Raw genomic sequence first — 20,310 nt, 5'->3', positions numbered from 1 at the left:
CTAACAACCTCTCTTAAGTCTGTACAGGAGCGAGCTGGAGCCTCTGTGGAGCATTGTGGCTTGTCTGCAGATGAACAAGTGAACGTGCATGTGTGTTTATTGTCATGCCCAGGCAGAATTGAATCACAGGTAACCTGAGACCATCAGGGTTACAACAACACACCATACACCCCTCCTTTCTCTTGTACAAACACCCTCACACACATTTGGATTTGCTGTTGTACTGCCATCCACCCACAGAGAGAATATGATGGTTTTGCAATGTAGAAAGAAAACGCATTTGAATAACATTTTCCTGCCAAATTAGAAGCATAATCCTCGGACAAATAGTTTTAGTGCAAACGCCACTTAACCCTTCCCAACAGTCGTAACAAAAGCCCAAACCTCTTCTGTAAATGTAGTTTATTGCAATATTATGAAATATAAAAAATAGAATGCATTTGAATACAAAAATGAGAAAACAAGAACCTTGAATGACAGACGCAAACGTTCCCTTTCACAAACATCAAAATACATTATCTTTGGTTAAATCTGGAGTCGTATGTGTGTCAGGTAGCAGAGAGCAGAAACGTATCCCAGGCTACAAACAAACGGGTACAAATGTGCACACGCCCGTTGAGGCTTTAACGTCAACATACTTTGGTAAGAAATGGCTCATATAAACAAATGCAGGCTACCATATATTTCCCTTTTACCCCGAACTATTCATTTAAATTTCAGACTGAAACTGATTTGTCCAAGCCATTCAATGATCTACTCAAAGGCCACTGGGAACAAATGGCCTCAACATTAATTAACAGGGGGCGACCTACTGTATTTGTAAATGACCATCAAAATGACTTTAATACATGTAAGTCTAAGATTGCAAAACTCAGTTTGCACAACAATGTGACCTTCCAAGTCAAAATGAATATCATTTCCTATCTGCATTTTCTCACAAGGACTCACTTTCTTACTGATTGATACATGCTTTAAATAGATTAAATGTACAAAAAAGACAAACAATTGTGTACCATAATTGGCCAAAGGTCTGACCGCTACCTGCGTTATGACAGTGGAACGCTTTAACGATGATCAGCAATATCAGGTTTTAATGGAAGGAGCCGTTCCAATCAATTTACAACAGATTTCATCAGGAGATCAGGTTCGGGATGATTAAGGTCCAATTAAAAGAAGATATTTCAGAAGAGAATATGCGTCCAGCCACTGTTATAACAACACAGCAGCGCAGTAAACATCGTATGAATGAAAGGTGCAAAATATACAAATAGATGCGATCGGGCTATGACTATGCAACAAAATCTGTCACATTATATTTCACTGGCGATCAAACCGACAAACAAATGTGGGTATTCAAAAAAAGTCCATGACGTGAATCCCAAACTTTGGTTGTGTGTGTATAGCATTTGTAAAACTGTGTAAAAAGTCAAAACATTTTTATCAAAAACATCAAACCCGTAGGCTTTAAAATAAGGCACTTATCAATATCAACAAACAGAGATTTTGGATGCATTTGACAACAAATATCACGAAGTGGGATCACAGCAAATGCTTTAGTGTCGTGCTTCATTTAAAAGTTCAGTACTTAAAAGCTTCTTTTTTTTTTTCATCTCCCAAGAGTTCTGGCTTATCAACTCAGCCCTTGTGCCACAAAGTGTCCTATCAAGAACTAAACATGCATTGCATAGAGTAGACCCTTTTATTTCCTGTGTTGTATTCTGACTAATGGAGAGCAGCATTCTCACTTAAACTGCAGAAAGTCATTTAAAACAGTAGACTGATCAAATCATGTTTCAGCCCAGACTTCAGTAACCTGTAGTGATAAAATACTGCTGTATAGCCCCTGAAGCTACGACGTACTAATGGTTTCACATAAAAACTCAACCAACTAAACTCAGTTCCGTTCGTGAAGAATATAATCCTCGCTTCATTCCTGGAGTGTTTCCTGGTAGAATGAGTCCTGGATCTCTGCGCTCTGGACAGACAGGCCAAGCTCCACTATTTCTAGATGCATGCCTTTGCCAGACAGCGCCGCGGTGTGTAGTTACTGTGGTCGATCCACAAAGAACTTCTCCTCTTGCCAGCAAAAAAAAAAAAAAACAGACATCTTTCCCAAGTACAGCTGAACTTGGCCTGTCGTCCACAAAACTGCGAAGAAGAGCTGAGAGAGTAGATAAAGCCGTAACGCCTTGCATTGTATTGTCTGTTCTTTTTTAACACACAGGACTTGTAACTGGGCCAATCTGTGTTGGTTCTTCTGTCTGCATCTGATGAAACACATAAGGCACATACAGATTTTAGTAAAAAACAAACCTGTGAAACGCACGAGAACATCCCATGTAACCCATCTCTGTGAAATAAAGCTGCTGAGGTTTGATCACAAAAGTGCCAGCTGAGACCGTGATGGTACCGGGCCCTACCGAGTGAGCGTCATCGTTGAACCTGAACATTTTGTAAAAAAACATTTGGCTCTTAGAAGTTTGACAGCGTGGAATAAAAAATCTGTCAGACGGCAGATTCTGCAACCTACTGCGTTGGTTCATTGTTTTTGTTTTTAGAGACACTGGGTTGCCGACCAGCCGGGTGAACGGACTACAAGCCGAGGTCGTCATCCACGGGGACTGACTGGAGCTGAGTGAGAATCTTGGAGTCCCCGTCCATGTCCTCTGGATTCCCCAGTGCCGAGTTGGCGTCCACATCCTGCTCCGGCGAGGGGCTTCCCAGAAGCAGCGACTCTCCTCCAGGTAGTCCTAACAAAGCCGGGTCCACAGTTAGGTCCCCCTTGCCGCGGACATCAAACAGAGTTAGACTCGCCGAAGTGGAGAGGGGCACAGGGCTCCAGGCTGGCTGGGACAACTGGGTGTTGGGTGTCGCCCCACTGTACATGGGACTGAGGGTAAGCAGACTTTCTGGAGTGAGAGAGTTTAGCGTTGTAGGGGTGACTGAATATTCCAGCACGGGAGGGGAGAGGACGGCAGGTGTCCCCGTCTCCAGAGCACCGTACGGCGGAGACGAGTTGATGAAGTTTAGGGGACATGATGCGAGGCCACTGGGGGTCGGCCCTGAGGTGGTCGAGGCTACAGGAGGGGCGGAGGAGGCGAGAAGGTGACTCAGTCCATTAGCAGAGATGGGTAAAGCATCAGGGACTGGTTTCAGGGGCAAGCTGGTGAGTTGAATGCCGGCCGGGATGGTCAGAATCAGCTTGCCTTGCTGGACGCTCAGGTAGGGGCTTCCCCCGAGGAGAAGGTTACCTACGGTGGTGATGAAGGAAAAATACACGGCGATCAAGACTGAGTTACAACATTCAAACAAGAGGCGCACCATTATGAGAAGCAGAGTGGAGGCAGCAGATTCATTTACAGACCAGTACTTATTATAACATGTGTTCTAGATTAACGAAACTCAGGCATTAATACTATTCTGTCTCTGTATTCTGTTTATTTATTTATTTATTTTTTTTGTGAATGCTGTGTGTATTACAATCAGTTTTTTTCCCTTAACTTTCTACAGTTACAGATGCTCTATTGTTTAGTGTCGGAGCTTTTTTATATACATTTTTGAGGCATTGTTTCTTAAGTGTTACGATGTTATGCATGAATTAGCCTACTGTACTAGTAAACATTCATGACCATATTTTACAGCTCAAGCAATTAGTGGATTAATCCTTTGCCAGATAATCTTTTGGCAACTATTTTGACAATAATCAAGTTATTGTTATATTTTCTTGTGAGGGTTTTCTGCCCCTCTTTGTTTAATCTGAAACTAAACTGAATATATGTGTAGGTATTTGATTGAAACAAATAACATTTTTGTTTGCTTTTAAGACATTTTATCGACCAAAAATTGTTTTATGGAGAAAAGAATCATCAGATTAATAAATAATAAAAACTGTTGTTAGTCCCATTCCTAGAGTAGATCCCATTGTGGACTATTGGTAATTTAGTAATTACTTGTATCAAGTGACTCTGCATCCCAGAGCCCAAATTTGTGTCTTCTTGCTTGTTTTATCTGTCCAAATCCCAAAGATATTCAATTTAATGTTGCATATGATTACGAAAATCCTCACTTTTAAAAAGACTGGAAGCAGGAAATGTTTATCCCCAATTTTGCTAGAAAATGCATGAAACTACTTAATCAATTATTAAAACAGTTGCAGAGTAGTTTCCTGTTGGTGGACTAATTGTTTCAGCTCTGCTTGCTACAGTCATACACAAATATCCAATGAATTCAGTTTACCTGGAGGAGCAGAGGGCAGCTGAATGATCCCAGAGTTGAGGAGCTGCACACGGGGGGCCGCAATGCTTTGGGGACCCACACTCTGAAACGGCCTCAACTGGTTTATTCTGAGAGCACCCTGTGCGACCCCTGCAGGAGCTGAAGTCAGGATCTGTAAGGGCACTCCAGCCGAGGGGATGGAGAGAGAAGGACTGGCAGGTACCACTTGGGGGAAAGAGATGGTGGAGGAAGTTTGGATGGGGGAGACGGGGACCAGCTGAGGCATGGAGAGGGGGACCAACTGTGCTGGTGTGGTGCCTTTGGTCTGGGGGACTGGGAATACTTGTGTCGGGGAGGAGATGGAAATAACCTGTGGGACCTGGATTTTGCTGGGTGTGCAGTTTGTGCTTTGGTCCCCCAGCTGCTGTACCGTTCGCTGTGGGAGCTGACTGTTGTTGAGCTGTGAGATAGACACTATGGTTGTAGCACCTTCAGGCAAAGTTGTTAAGGCATCCTGCTGCTGTTGCACCAGTCTGGTGCTGGTGTTCAATGTCTGGTTTTGGAACTGAGGAGCTGGCGAGGTGAGGGAGGACACTGGGACCAACTGAGGGCATTGGGACACCTGGGCTCCTGAAGAGTGCTGGACCAGCTGGGAGACTGGTATACCCTGGATGGAAGGCACAACCTGGGGCAGAGAGAAGACCTGAGGGGCGGAGTTGCTGGAGTAAATGACAGAGCTAGAAGGGTTTAAGTGAGAGCCAGTCAAGACAACGTACTCTCCTTGTTGACTGGAGAGAGGCACAGAAGAACTGGGGATTAGCATGCCTGCAGATGACAAGGAGGCCGGGAGGGTGAGCGACTCCTGTCGCTGGGTGTTTTGTGTTAAGACTAGTGAGGGGAGCCTGGTTGGGGAGGACAGAGTCGGTGAGGAAGGGGATAAAGATGAAGACGAAGATTCAGAGACACTGATGAAATCCATTGCATTGCCGCTGTCTGTTCTGGTTTGCAGAGGAAGCGAGATGATGGATGGAAGGTGTGAGACTGATGTGGTGTTTGTGCTAAAAACGACTGCCGGAAGGCTGCTCGGCTTGGCCGAAAGCTCCTGCTGTGCCATAGAAACTGCTTGCTGCTGCAGCTGCACACTGATACTCGGTTTGGTTATTACCTGAGCCCCGTTCAGTATCAGCGGAGAGTTGGTTGCAACAGGACTCAGTGTGACTGTCTGGCAATCGGCCAAGCTTAGCCCATTAATTATGACACCAGCACCGGTACTGGAGAGCAGGGAATTTCCATTAAGTAGTAACGACTGAGGCGCTGTGAGGAAGCCACCGGACCCGTTGAGGATGAGCTGGCCTCCCGCGCTACAGGGGACGGCAGAGAGAGAGATGATGGAAGCTGTGGAGCCAGCAGCCTCCTCTGGTTTATCAGGCGTGTCGTCCATGGGGCTCGACTCGTCCTCGGTGCTGTGGTTCCCATCGGACTCACTGGAATGAAGGAAAAACAAATGGGTCAAATAAAAGAGCAATGTGTGGGACTTCAGAGGCTTGGGCACGGGGCTTTACCTGTGCTCAACGAGAACACATATGAACATTTACTCAAATGGTTTATTCCCTTTGTAATTTTCTACGCCTGTGTTGATCTTATGACATTAAGTGATCTATGTTTTGCAAAGACCCTATTTCTGTTCAAGGACGACATTTTATTTAAACGTCTTAAAGGATTTTTACATTGTTGGATATGGATGATTGTATTTAACAAACAGAATAAAGAGTCTGTTACATGAACAAGAAAACAAACCGTATCTGTGCACTGGATTATAGCTCCCAAACTCCATTAGACTGAAAGGACAAGATATCAACCATGCAGAGTCTTTATCAGACTGCATCTTGCATGATGGCATCTTGTTGTTCAACACCATTTCTGACTTTGGTTTTGGTCTGAGAATGTATTTCATTCACAGTAGCAGAGTTTGAAATGGCTAGAATGTGTCAGAGGATATAAATTCACATTGTTGTAAGAAAGACTTTGAATTTGCATTTAGATTGCCGTAATATTGAAATGCTGACAAAAAAATGTAATTCACCCAAAGCTTGTGATTTAGCCAAGTCTGACTCATCACTGTTTAACACATGTCCCGTCTCGGGCAATTCAATTACCGGTCCTCAAGAAATACTTTTTATCAGGCTATTTAAAGAGGACGACATCAATAACACTTTCATGATAACGTCTGTTATGAGAGTCGGCAAAAAGATAAACTGAGGAAACTTTGTAAATCTCTTCTATTTGAAACGCAACACCTGGGGAATGTACACAATAAGTACTTATTTTTTGCAGATGTTTAAATTCAAATCAATAATTAAAGTTTTTCAGTGGCTAATTGTGGTAAACTGGTGAAGATACCAACGTATTATTATTATTATTTTAACCCTTACCATCTTATCTACAAAACCTTCCATACACAGCAGTGGATCAATATAAACTCTCAGAAGACGACGCTAGATCAGATTCCTAGAAGCTCCTTTGGGTCGTCTACCTGGTTAATGTGTGTTACAATGTGTAGCAGCCTGGTCAACCGCACACATTGTTTGTCTTCCACAAACCCGATAAGATAAGTCTGCTGTATCTCTCTTATCTCCTCACAATTTGCCCCCCACCCCAATTTGGTGAAATAGTGGCTGTAAAAAAAACAAAACCTTTTAAGATAATCCCCCCCCCCCCCTCCCCTCTTTTTTTATTTATTTTTCACCTCCTCCACCGTCTCTAGTGGGAACGTTGATTGTGACCTCGGTCACCCCGCAGGCCCCAGCCAGCGGTGCAGGGTTTCAGGAAACTTGAGCCACGGTGGGCGCCTCGATCTCACATTTCATAACAAAGCGACACGCTCCTCTCAGACCTGTGTGGCTTTTCGCTGTCAAAAGGACAGCGCCCCTGTCCATCTTCTTATTTGATGCAATGTTTAGTTTAGTTGTTAGTAGTTGTTCTTTTACTTTGGAGTTGAATGTGTGTCCGCATACTCTTTCTATGCTGCACCGTGTAGGCCTGTCTTTGTTTACCATGAAGGTTTGGTCTGGTACTTTCAGTGACTGTTCAGACCGGTATTGTTAATGTCATGAAACACAACACAAAGTAACGAGGCGCTTACACTTAATCACAGGCTCGTTCAAGACAGACTTTTGGTTTCCCCTAACTCGCTACATAAAGACTCGACACATAAAGACTCGCTACATAAAGACTCGACACATGAATGTGTTTCCAGTGTTGTCGGTCTTGCCTTTTGCTGTGGGTCCCGGACGGGGTCCTGTCCCTCTGCCTGCGGTTCTTGAACCAGTTGCTGACCTGCGTGAGGGACAGTCCGGTGACTTTGGCCAGGTTCTTCTTCTCGTCCGGAGTCGGGTACCTGTTGCTCTTGTAGCACTCTTTCAGGGCATTTCGGGATTTCTCTTTGAAGCAGTATACGGTCTCCTCTCCGTCCCAGATGGTTTTGGGCAGGGGGAACTTCTTCCTGAGCCGGTACTTGTCCACTGCGCCCAGGCTGCGGCCCCGGGACCTCTCCGCCTCCTTGTAGCGGGCGTTCAGGTACAGGTCCTGCAGGAACCCATGGTTAGACGGGTGGAAGTCGTAGCTCTCCAGGATGACGTACAGCTCCTTGAATTCTTCCCGGTGGAAAGCCACCAGTGCCTGGGCCTTCAGCAGGGTCTCGTTGCCACGTAGCAGCTCGGACGAAGGAGGTATGGTGGATAGAAATCTCCACAGGCGATCCACATTGCCCGCCTGCAGAAGGGCCTCGCAGAGACATGATACTTGGTCGATGGAAAAACTCAAAGCCGACTTTTGGAAACTTTGGAGTAATCGTTCCGAAATTTGCACCGGATCTTCCTCTTCTTTGCACTCCGTTGCCGTTGGCTCCTCTGGGCTGTTCTCAGATTGTTCTGTAGACTCCAAAGACAAGGAAGCCATTTTTACTTTAACTTTTTTTTTTTCCTCCCGCAGTTCCTCCTCTCTCTCTCCCATTCTCCGCCAGTCGACTAAACCATGAATGTGCCTGCAAGCTACCAGCGGCCCCGCCCCTTTCCTACCCTATCATGTAGTGTCTTTGTTTCAAAGTTACTTTGTGACAGAAGATTATCCGCACCATATTAGATGTCCGGACTAATGTATTACTGTGTAGCTCCAGCACTACCAATGCTTTTCTTATTGACGCTTCTCACATGTGCTGTTGTGTAAAACAATAATATGAAATGTCACAAACATCTGGCTGATGTGGATGATGGTATAGAGATCTTTCAATCTTTCACTACAAGCAAAAGTCCTGCATATTCATGATACTTATTACTTACTGGTTACTTAAATAAAACTACACACGTCAACATATACAGAGCGGAGCCAATTAACTATTTTTGATAACCAATTCATCTTTTCAGTCACATTTCATGCTAAACACCTTTTTTAAATGTGATAATTTGCTGCTTATCTTATTATCAAATGTCGTAGTAACTATAAATGGAAATCTTGTGTCAATAAAACATGAAGCCACCTCTGGGAAATTATTAATCATTTCCTGACATTGCCAAAACAATGATTATTCGACTAGTTGAGAAAATAATCGACTGATTAATTGATAATTAAAATGTTTAATTGCAGCCCTAAGTAAAAGTACCAATTAGGTGGACTGGCCCCTGTCTGATTGGTACAGTACTGATTGCTAGTGCATTACTGTGTAGTCAGCATTTTAATGCTGTAGCTTGTGGAGGTGATAAACCGCATGCTTGACCTGTCTGCTCTCCTTTGCTTGGCTTTTTGTCAGATTACTTCCCTTATACTTGTAATGTGAATTTATGTTGTCACGTTTTAACTTGTGCTGTTATTTTTTATTATTGATTATTCTGCTGACTATTTTTGTGATTAGTTGATCTATCGTCTGTATAATGTGTATAATGTTGTAAAAAAGTAAAAAATGTTCATCACAAGTTGCCAGAGCTGGAACCAGGGAATTGTTGATGGCAGTGTGTACTTTTTGATAATTTACTCTACATTTGTTTATTTTTGACAGCACTCTAAGATTATATATGTAGACAGACAAAGGTACCCTTTATGATTAATAAGAATTACTATGGTTCTTTTTAATGGCAAATGTCTATTCCTATAAAATACATGCACAGTTCAGAGAGTGCGTGCTGACAGCTTCTATCCAACCAGTACAAGAGTGTGTGTCTGAGATGGTAAATTCAGACCGTAAGAGTTGTCCAAATTTCCTAACATGCACCAGCATTAACCTAACACCCTAGAACAATCTGAGCATTTTCAGGAGCTTCACATCAAACAGTTTGATGAATGTATACAATTTCAGAATAAGGCCTTTGTAAGACAGTATGGTTGTTCAGGTAAGTTTGTTCTTGTCATCCCAGTTTTCCAACCGGAACCCAGGGTTTGGTGTGCTTGAGGTCGGTTACTAATGTAAATACTGTCAGTAAAAACACACACAACTAAGTCTAAAAGGAGAGAGCATCCTGGAACATCCATTGAGCCCACTTCAGTGAGTCAAATGCTCGTGGCAGCGTCTCTCTGCAATGAATATATGAAACCAAAACTGTGATACTCTCTATTCGTCAGGTAAATTAATTGGAGGTGAATTCAGAATAAATGGCTTGCCTAAATTTTAGCTATTCGTTATTGTTATACAAACTGAAAGCTTTATATACACAGGCCCTAACCTGAAGCTCAGACATTAATGTGAAAACTGTGTCAGACAGAGAATTCGGCATGTTCTTAAGGATATACATACCACAAATATGTGAGCATGACCTGCAGATAAGTCATGAGGCCGGTTTGTCTCCATCAACAACCATAGGAATGTAAATATTCGCTGTGGGACCGTGGGCTTGGCTCAGCTCCACTCTGCTCCTCCCAATCAAGTGTTTGGTCGGAGCTCTCAGCTTTCATTGATCTCCTCTTGTCTGCCCGTACATGCTCTAGTCTGTTATCTGTGCTCATTGAATGCTTTGGTCCACTGAAATATGTCCACGATGAATGAAAAGGCCGGTTTTCCAGGCACAGAGATTGTTTCCTGATGTCAAAAATCAAACTGCAACAGAACAAAATGAGACAATTGTTTTGGAATGTGTAAATGGAGCATTTAGAAATGACAGGTTGAACTGATTATTCCTCACGGAAATTGCGACAATAGGATTTCCTATACATTACACACAACATACTGTATTCTGTGCATTCGTGGCGTGTGTAAAAGCAGCTATTGTAGTGCAAAGGTACGACACAGAAGACAGGATTGTAATGGACCTGACCATGGTGTAGTTGTCATAGAGCCATGGGATCAAGCTGCTTATCAGGTCAAACCTTGTCGGACTAAATCACAGTACAGTATTACCTTTTCCTATTACAGAATCGTCAACTTCCAAACAATTGGCCTTGTTGAATTTGTCATGTTTGCAATAGTCCACAAAAAATCAACTTTGTTCAGTCTTTGTTCATCATGGTTTAAACTGGTGGGTAGCGCCACTGTGTGGTTGTTTCAATTGTTACATTCACTCTTAGATGATTGGTTTTCGATCGCGTCCATCTACCGGTAAGTAGGCGGTGACACAGTAATTTTCCCTTTGTAACGTCACCCTATTGGTTGACTTGATTGTCACCTGATGTGATTGGTGCTTTTCGTGCCGGTGGGCGGGGCAGAAGGTTCCAGAGCTGGGCGTGACGGAGATTTATGTACGCAGCTAAACGTTGATGCCAGAGTGACTTGCACCATCTCCATAAACGTAATAGTGTAAAGTTACATGGTGACACAAAGGCAGGGTAGCGATGATGGGAACAAAGCTCTCCGAAAACTGCTCAGCAGCCGTTTTATTGAAAATGGGTCACGAGGCATATGACAGGGCAGAAAATAGTTCACTCTCCTATTGTTTCACGTGAATTAACATATCTGAGACCATACAAATACCATAATGTAGTTGAACATGATACTAGTCACAATATAAGGGGTTTTATTGCTTTCACAATTGCTAAGCTGATCAGTAATTATAGTAACGAGTTGTTTGTTCAATAACAGAACCACAGACTGCGTGTAAGAAGGGCGGGGCTTCTTGTATGAGAAAACAACGCGCGAGTCTGATCGGTTGGTCCATCGGGGTGGTCACGTGCTTTTTGGAGTGGTGTCGCGAGGCGTCTGAACATCTTTCTGCGACTCCTCTGTTTTGAAAGGTGCGTACCGTGTCTGTTAATCCGCTTCGTCCTGCTATAAAACACACGTAACGTTATTGTACAGGTAAGTGTGGCAGCCTGGTTTTACTACTAAGTGTTTACTGTGTCTCACGCGACTCAGCTGCTGTTAGCCACACAAACGGCTAACGGTGACGCAGCCTGCGGCTAGCTAATCCAAACATGCTAGCTAAACTCCGAACATGTGGGATGCAATTCAAATGATAACGTGTGCAAACATGAGGGTTATATGGTCATTTAACAAGTTAAACATAGCTATTATTAATTCACCAGAACGTGCTTTGTAACAGGCCGATGTTAGAGAAAGTAAATTATGAGGGGAACAGCTAAATACTACGTGGGAGTGGATGTTCATCCTCTTTATGTGGGTCTTCATTGTCTTCTTTATGTGGGTCTTCATAGTCCTTTCATTGAAATTAAACGATCAAAATGTACTCACTGTCAGGTAACGCTATTAATACTCTGTACCATGCAACAGGAGGACACAGGGATATTACTAGGGACGTTAGATCCCTAACGTCCCTAGGACGTTATTTCTTACACTGTTTCTTTAATTGTTTTTAAATCTCCTTTTCTTTTGCCTTATGTTTTGATGCTTTTAATGGTTTTATGTGAAGCACTTTGAATTACCTTGTTGTTGAAATGTGCTATACAAATAAACTTGCCTTGCCTTGCCTTGCCTTGCCTTGCCTAGATCCAGAGTGGATCCGTGTAGAACAGGGATTCCCAAAGTGGGGTGCGCGCACCCCTGGGGGTGCGCGAGCTGCCTCTAGGGGGTGCGCGAGAGGAAAAATGTAATTGCGGTGCAGTCCTGTCTCCTAAAAATTACGTTCCCCCAAAACTAAAATGCATTCTCAATTACGTTTTACCACGAACGTATTTTCTCCCTGATTACGTTTGTGTTTGACGTACAAATACGCTTCTCATCAACATATCTTTGCCATACTCTAGTCTTTATTATTTTTCTGTGATCTGCCTCGCCTCTGCCCCGCCACCCACAAGTTATTGACCCGCGGCCTGTTCCGAGGGCTGACAGACCTGACGATCGGGTGCCTGAACCCGGTCGGGATGTAGAAGGGGGTGCGTGGCCTAAAAAGTTTGGGAACCGCTGGTGTAGAATATCAACGTACACACTATCCTGGCGCGGTAACTCTGCTGCTGTGAATTTATTTTTCGGGCTAGAACAAAACGGTTTGTATCTATGGAAAGGTTATAAAATGTAGATTAATAATATCAAAACATCTGTATTCATTGCTCGCATACATTGTGACGAACTAGCCCGAGAAGGCGAGTAACGGGGGTTCCACCGCCGCCTCGCTGCACGGCACGGAGTTTCCCCAATGACGCGACTTGAGCGGGTGCACAAAACAACCATTTACGGTTGTTACCGAACCTTATTTGGAACAGCCGAGTAGTCACGATTGAAGCAGACGATCGCAGCTCCATGCAGGTGGGTCAACGGAATTTCTAAGTACATGAGAAGTTTGTTGACTTTCAGTTTTGAGCTTTCAGTTAGCAAAATCATGCGTCTATCATCACTTTCAGAAAATCGATTTCACTGTATCTTGTAGCAAAAAGTACATAGAATCTGTTGGTAAGTAACAGAAATCCCTATAAATTGATTAATTGATTAAATTAATGTTTTTCTGACCCACCCTTCCCGCCGCAAACGCAGGCTGCCTTGGGCGATGCCATTAAAGCCATAACCCCTTTCTGTGGCGGACGAGTCCATGTGTGCTCCAGCAGGGTTGGGAAGTCAAATTAAACCAGATACGGCCTTTTTTTAACTTGGCTATCTCTGGATCACATTTCAAGTTGATCAAACTCAATAAAAAAGATATAGAACCAAATTAAATTCTCCTAGCCGTGAAATATATGTCTTATACCTATTGGGAATCGATTCATAGATTTCGATGAAGTGAAATGAGAGGGATTTTAGTGGATTTGGAAGGCGACGTTTAATATTTTAATCAGACCTGCACTAGGCTGCAGTGCAACTGGTATTTGAAATTGATGCCGCTGTGACAAGTTGGTGTTAATTATCGTTCCTAGATACTAAGAATGAACTTAGTTTGAGTAGATAAATATTTAAAAATGGTGATGGAGCCATATATCTTCTTCTTCTTCTTCACATCAATTTAGATCTATGATTTTAGTCATTTATTCCTTCAACATTTAAAAAAAAGTATCAGGTTTTAAATTTAATGCAGCACTATTATTATTATTATTATTATTATTATTATTTTTATTATCCTCGCTCCTCTTCTCCCTCCCCCTCCCATAATTCCTCTTCAGACAATTCTTTTCTGTTTTTAGCAAAGCATTCTACACTGTCAATGACCACTGTCATGCTTCCTTGGATCTGCGCCAGGACTGCATAAAATTTAAATGTTGGATGATAGCAGCAAAAATATAGAATCGACCAGATAAATAAGTTTAGGCTAATTTCCAGTAATATAGTAGTTCAATCCTTTCTTGAGCACAATTTCTTTTTCTTTTCAGTAGATGGAGAATCAGACTAGTATCAGTGGCAATGCCACTCCCACACTTGGTGATGTCATCAAAGCTCTCGGTGATGCCAACACAACCAAAGGATGGTCAGACACCGTGGAAGCAGTTGCTTCTCACGCATCCACCAGAGACACAGTGGCAGCATACTTACAAGGTGATGGGGACAGGCTTGTACTCTATCATAGTCTGATGGCAGTGAAAGGCAGGAACCGGAGGATAAAGGCCAGGTACCGGGGTCAACAACAAGCAGCTGAGCTTCAGAAATTCTGGTCAGAAGAATACAAAGTGCCAGCCAAAAAGGGACCACAACAGCCACTGACCCCTAGGAAAGAAAAACTGAGGGGAGAGCTTGCAACTGCAAAATCTGAGGCGAAAAAGGCTAAACGAGATCTCCGTTTTAAGGATAAGCTGGTGGAAAGCATGCACGCCAAACTGGACACTTTCACCAATACTGTAGAGCATGCCATCCAACATGGTACCAATAGTGCTACTGACGTACATGCATCCCTGGAGAAAGAATACCAACTGGTATCAGACGAGCTGCGACAAGCAACAGAAAGGCTATGTGCTGCAACAGCTAAATTAGCCACATACACACCTCGAAATGTAAACAAGAGGACAAAAAGAAAAGATGAGAAGCTGAAATGTCAAGAGGAGGAAATAAATAATCTGAAGAAAAAGGCCAGTGAGCAACATCAACTGCTGCAAGCCACAGCTGAGAGACTGAAGTCCACTATGATGGAGAAAACAGCTCTACAAAAGAAAGTTTCCTACCTGAAAACGAAGATACGGGATACTGAGACGGTGGCAGAGGCAATACAATCCAATGAAGTACAAATAAAGGAGTTGAAGAAGACCATAGATGATCTTGAAAAGCAGAATGAGTTCCTGCAGGCAATGGATACCATCACAGATGATCCTACAATACGCACCTTTTGTCATGGCAAATTCACCAACGAGATCCGGGAAGTAGTGTTGGAACTCCTCAACATGAATGTTTCAGCGCAAAATGTGTCAAAAGTGATACACTGTGTTCTACATAAACTGACACGTTTCCAACCTGAAAAGCTTCCCAGTTATGCAACATGTCTGATGATAGGCATAGAGGGCCGACTCATCGCATTAATGCAGGCAGCAAAGGCTGTTTCTGCCACTGAAGGTGGGGGAAGCGTCCTGGCCAATGATGGTACCGGTCGTCAGAAGAGACAGTACAACGTCACACAGGTTGGCACCAATACAGTAAATAGGTAATATTATTACCTATTTACTGTATTGGTGTGCAACTGTGGGATGTTGTATCAGTTTCACTGGCTAATATCTCGCGTTGTTTGTCTGTTGTTTTCAGTATCTGATCCCACAACCAGCATCATGGAAGGTTTGACAGTAGTGACCAACCCCACAGTGAATGTGCGCATAACAAACACCATCTCCTCCTTCGAGATGACGCGCAGGTTCAATAGAGGAATTAGTATAGCGGAACTAAAGGTGAGGCTCAGGCTATCATACAGTATACTTCTCAAAAGATGCATTGGCTCTGTACTAATGCACTCATTTTGTTTGTATTGTAAATAGGGAAAATTGGAGATGCTTGTGGGTGCATCTCCCGCCTCCATGGACCTGGAGTTGTTCAGCGTCACTGACATATTCCTGCAGAAAATGGACGACAATGAAGCTTTGCTGGGTTCCTATTCTGTGGATGATAACTGCAGAATACATGTATGTAGCTGCTCGGGTCAGACGCTCTTTTAATATAGTGGCCCAGACCACCGTCATATTGTAGTAATAAAAAATACAACAGGTTTTGAAATTAAAATTAAACTGTCTTCAGATAAGATACTAGGCATTTTTTCTTCTTTTGTAGAAATACATGTTTCCCCAAGACATGTGCCTGGAAACGTCTCATTGTCTAAAGTTTGCAGTAAAACATGCAATCTAGTTTTAAAATGAGAACTCTGCTATGTAGGTAATGGTTAATAGAATAATTATCATTTTCACTGGTGTTGACTAATGAGTACCGGTACTTAGGTTTACTAACAAGTGTGAGTTTCTATTCAACAATAATGTAATGTTGACAAACACATCATTACCTGCTTGTTTGAAGCTTTTTGCAGTTATTGGCTAAAACATGCCAAACTACTGGTGTGGACTTCATGAAAAGTTGTTTGTGTCTCATCCTGAATCACAGGTTATTGATAACAGTGGTCAGATTAACGAGTTCACTGATGTTTCCAAAGTGGAGAAGTTTGAACTACCAGATGATGCTTATGGAAAGAGACCAGGTACAGTCTTTTTTTTCTATGCTTTGGATGTTAAGTAAATACAATGTATTTCCCAAATGTGGCTGTGGCAGCAGCAAAGGATAACCTAGCAAAAATGAACCATTGACTTTAAACCAGTGGATTCTGACAATCATTTGTAAAGCAATCGCTAACGATACTTGATTGTTAGTTGCAGTCGTAGACAAAAAAAAGCCAATACCGCCACCCTACCACGCCTGAGCTTTTTTAACCATTGACAAATTTTATGAAAGAATCCTCTCATCTTATTTGATAGATGTTCAGCATTCAGTCTGTAATATGCTGTTTTTTTTACAATCCAACTTTCTTTCTTTCAGACTCAATGAGGTCGTTCATGAAGAAACAGGGTGTCGGTCAATTCAACGAGGAAGAACAGGCCAAGAAGAAAGCTGACATTGCTGCTCGGAACGACGAGCAGAAGGCTGCTGCTGATGCTCTGTCTGTTGGCAACAGATGCAAAGTGCAGGTCCCTGGACAACCCACCAAGCTTGCCACGGTCATGTATGTTGGTAAGTGTGGATACATGTTGGCTGGTTTACTTCCTTGAGGACAGGTTTAGGTTTTTAGGCTTAAAGGCCCAGCTTTCAGGGGCATATTGGTGGAGGAATGATAACCCTTCTTCAACATCAGTGTTTTTGTTGCTTGCTCTAGAGAGCAACGCGATGGCTTGTACTTAACCACAATTATAGCATATTAACCTAAATTATGTAATCTCACTATATTCCAAAAAAAAAAAAAAAAGAAGGATCTTGACGAAACAAGTGACATTAAGAGTAGTAGTACCTGGAGTAAAGAACAATGTTGTCACGTCCATTGCAGGTACAGCAGATTTCAAGCCAGGCCACTGGGTTGGAGTGAAGTACGATGAGCCTATGGGAAAGCACGATGGAACGTAAGTAGTTTCTATATAGCTATGCACAATGTTGGTCATGTTGGTCTTGATTTTGCATTTGACCCCCTGTCTTATTATTGAATTGTGTTCCCACAGTGTTGCCGGGAAGAAATACTTTCAATGCGAGAACAAATATGGTGGATTTGTGAAGCCGCTGAGTGTCATTGTGGGAGACTTTCCTGAGGAGGTTTATGATTTTGATGAGATGTAGGACTGTTATGTGACAAAATTAATTTAAGTGTGAATCTCAAGATGCTGCATTCACCAACCAGAGATTGTCATCGTACTTTCTCTCTCTCGAGGGTAGAATCTAAAGAGTCAAAGGGTTTTTTGGTTTAAGTTCCCTCTCACTAACGCTGATGCAACCTGATGGATGTGAATGTCAGGCAGTACATCTGTGTGATAAATATGATAATAGTTCAGGATGTTTACACCCAACACGGTTTGATAAAGGAGGGGGTTGTGTTGCATAAAGGTTATATGTGGTTCTTCACTTCATGCACTTCAGTGTAGTTTAGTACTTTTTGCTTCCACACATTCTCAACGTGGCAGTCTTATATGTAATCTAAAAGTCTCTGTCGACAGTTCAGATAACAACTTCATTTCTCCTCATTTAGTTTGTATCAGTTTTTTCAAAGATGGTCGTATATAACTATAGTTAACTGTAGTCTTAAGATTTTTTTGGAGACTATAAATTGCTGAGTTAGTGGTCAAAGGAAAAACGCCCACTTAATTACTTTGAAACTGAAAAAAAGTGTGATTGTACGTTGTATTTCAGACTAACATGACGTCACATACCGCTCAATGATCAACATCAGTGCTTAACGGTCAAACTCATTCCACCAAATTGTGCTCATGTTTGACAGACAATAAATTGTTGAAAAAGAGGAAAGAACAATAAATCTCCACCAAGATCTTTGTCCTTTTCATTCATTTTGTGCTTGTACTGTGTAAAACCCAATGTGTGTTTCCAAGTGGAATTAATATGTAATTCACTTTAACTAACACGAGTTCCTCTTGTTAAACATTAAATAGTTTGCAGTTAAATGTTTCCTGCTTATATTGAACCACTGGGAATTGTTTTGCCTTGACAGATGAGGCCCAATCTTACATATTTTAAATTTGAATGTGATTGAGAAAATCCAGTGTATGTACTTAATATTAATTGAGCTCTCTTAAATATATAGATGGATGACAAAATCCGAGGCTGTAGCCAATCATTATAGTGTACAATTTCAAATGACCAGTAAAGTAGCTCTGGTACATCTTTCAATACTGTCCAACTGAATGGGATGTTAAAAAAACTGTTTAAAATGTTCTTATATATTTTGATTAAATAACAGGTTGGCGATCAAATAAATATTTGAAAACTACAAAGACTACAACACTTTGCTTTTGAAAATGAATGCCATGCCTTATTTCTGCTTTGTTTTATGTTTCTGGTCCAGTACTGTAACACTATTGCAACTGCAACATTGTTTTTCATCATCTGAAGAAATACATATTAATTGTTCTTGTGGTTTCTTTTCAATGCAATGTCATTACTTATAAAAAATGTAGTGTTGTCTTTTGATTTTATATTAAAAACGGTTTCTTCTCCAAGGTGCTGGTGTTACTATGTGCCAAAGGGTAATTAATGCATAGTAATAAAAATGATTTGCCAGTACTGGAGCGTATGATTGAGTTGATGTTTCTTGTACATGTAATATGATACAGACCATTTGCAAATTTGGGTTCTGTGATTTTAGCCTGTAATCATAGAACTTTCTCTAATAATAAAGTAACAAATGTGTAGTGCAAGCATGCAAAACATCTTGAAGAAAAAGACATTATGCACAATATGGTACAGAAGTATTATCAGCAAAGTATACTTTAAATATCAAAGGTTAAACCACTCAGGAAGAATGGCAAATTAACAATTTTCCTGATGAATTAACGCGTAGGCAGCATTTAATGTTTTAATTGGTTGAGCTTTACTACTGTGTAGTGATGTCTATGGAGGATGGCAGAGATTAAGAGAACAATTACAACTTGCTATTTAAATTTAATAAACACCAAAATAGCATATACTCATTTTTTAGTTTTCAGGTAGCTTCTATTTAGAAGAATGTGGAAGATGTATCACTAAGCACGGTGTTTCATGCCGTTTCATCAGCCACAAACGGCATCTTTTACAGCAGGGGTGTCAAACTCATCTTCACTCCGGGCCACATCAGCATCACGGTCGCCCATAAGGGCCGGTTGTAAATGTAACTCCTCCTAACATATTGGTAAATAACTCTCTGCATTTGATTATTGTTTATTCAAGTGTTAAAATATTGTACATGCAGTTATATAAATGTAAAACTATATTTAAGCACATTTCTGTTATAACTTAAATCCTTTTAATTTTGGGTTAAGAAACCCATATTACTCTGTCAAAGATCAAACTATTAAAGAAAATATCAAAGATAAGTTAATACAATGACTTTGTTCAATGCTTAAAATCATTTCATGGGTGCTTTGCAGAATCCCACGTGAAGTGTTTCTTCTGTTGTAAAGCCACGTTTAAAGTAGTCTTCAATGTACTCACAATAATATTTCCATTTCAAGTGTAACCAGCCAAAGAGCTGCTTCTGTGACTGTGTGTTTAAGTATCTCATCATTATGACTTTCTATCTCATAACTTCGACTATGGGGATATTTTTATTATCAAATCTAACTTTAATTATTATTCCTTTTTTATTAAAAAAAAAAAGAAATTCTGGCGGATTCGCGGGCCACATAAAATGACGTGGCGGCACCCCTGACTTAAACTGTCTGAGAAGTTTGAGGGAGGTCAGAGACTTTCTAGTGGGTTGGTGGTTTTGCCCGTCCTGGCTCTCTGTCCTTCTCTCCAGCCCCTGCTCACTCCACAGACCTGTCAGTCCTGGTCACATGACATCCCCTCCCACCTACACATCTGTTCCCACTTTCCTCATCAGACCTGTAGTTTCTAGAAAACACACCTAAAACATTTTACTCTACTATATATTTGGAGTTTTTTATGATAAGTAATTGTTCTTTGTATATAAGAAACATTTCACCAACAAAGACCACGCTTCTTATGATTGCAAATTAGTTTGAAATAACATAACATACATCACAAAAAACATAAAAAGGAGAACTGAAGCCACCGGGAGATAA

At 41.7% G+C, this 20,310-nt stretch overlaps 2 protein-coding genes across 4 annotated transcripts; one reads left to right on the top strand and one right to left on the bottom strand.

The window, feature by feature from the left end:
* Nucleotides 1-396: 396 nt before the first annotated feature.
* Nucleotides 397-8,345, bottom strand: six5 (SIX homeobox 5). Its single transcript, XM_079271210.1, has 3 exons — nucleotides 7,487-8,345; nucleotides 4,237-5,699; nucleotides 397-3,251 (listed from the first exon to the last, which is right to left on the bottom strand). The coding sequence occupies exons 1-3, from the start codon at nucleotides 8,224-8,226 to the stop codon at nucleotides 2,593-2,595; spliced, it is 2,862 nt and encodes a 953-aa protein (XP_079127336.1). The 5' UTR covers nucleotides 8,227-8,345; the 3' UTR covers nucleotides 397-2,592.
* A 3,006-nt stretch (nucleotides 8,346-11,351) lies between these two features.
* Nucleotides 11,352-18,747, top strand: tbcb (tubulin folding cofactor B). 3 transcript variants are annotated; one of them, XM_079272584.1, is made up of 7 exons: nucleotides 11,352-11,427; nucleotides 15,302-15,441; nucleotides 15,529-15,672; nucleotides 16,142-16,235; nucleotides 16,571-16,762; nucleotides 17,073-17,145; nucleotides 17,242-18,747. In XM_079272584.1, exons 2-7 carry the CDS (start codon nucleotides 15,325-15,327, stop codon nucleotides 17,354-17,356), a joined length of 735 nt encoding a protein of 244 aa, XP_079128710.1. In that variant the 5' UTR covers nucleotides 11,352-11,427; nucleotides 15,302-15,324; the 3' UTR covers nucleotides 17,357-18,747. The 3 variants fall into 3 exon arrangements, with proteins under 3 accessions (XP_079128710.1, XP_079128711.1, XP_079128709.1); XM_079272585.1 differs by having other exon boundaries at nucleotides 11,381-11,491; XM_079272583.1 differs by lacking the exon at nucleotides 11,352-11,427 and adding an exon at nucleotides 13,906-15,115.
* Nucleotides 18,748-20,310: the final 1,563 nt, after the last annotated feature.

This window comes from Melanostigma gelatinosum (assembly GCF_949748355.1).
Source record: "Melanostigma gelatinosum genome assembly, chromosome: 7".
Classification (NCBI taxonomy): domain Eukaryota; kingdom Metazoa; phylum Chordata; class Actinopteri; order Perciformes; family Zoarcidae; genus Melanostigma; species Melanostigma gelatinosum.
This window is presented reverse-complemented; position numbering and strand designations above follow the sequence as displayed.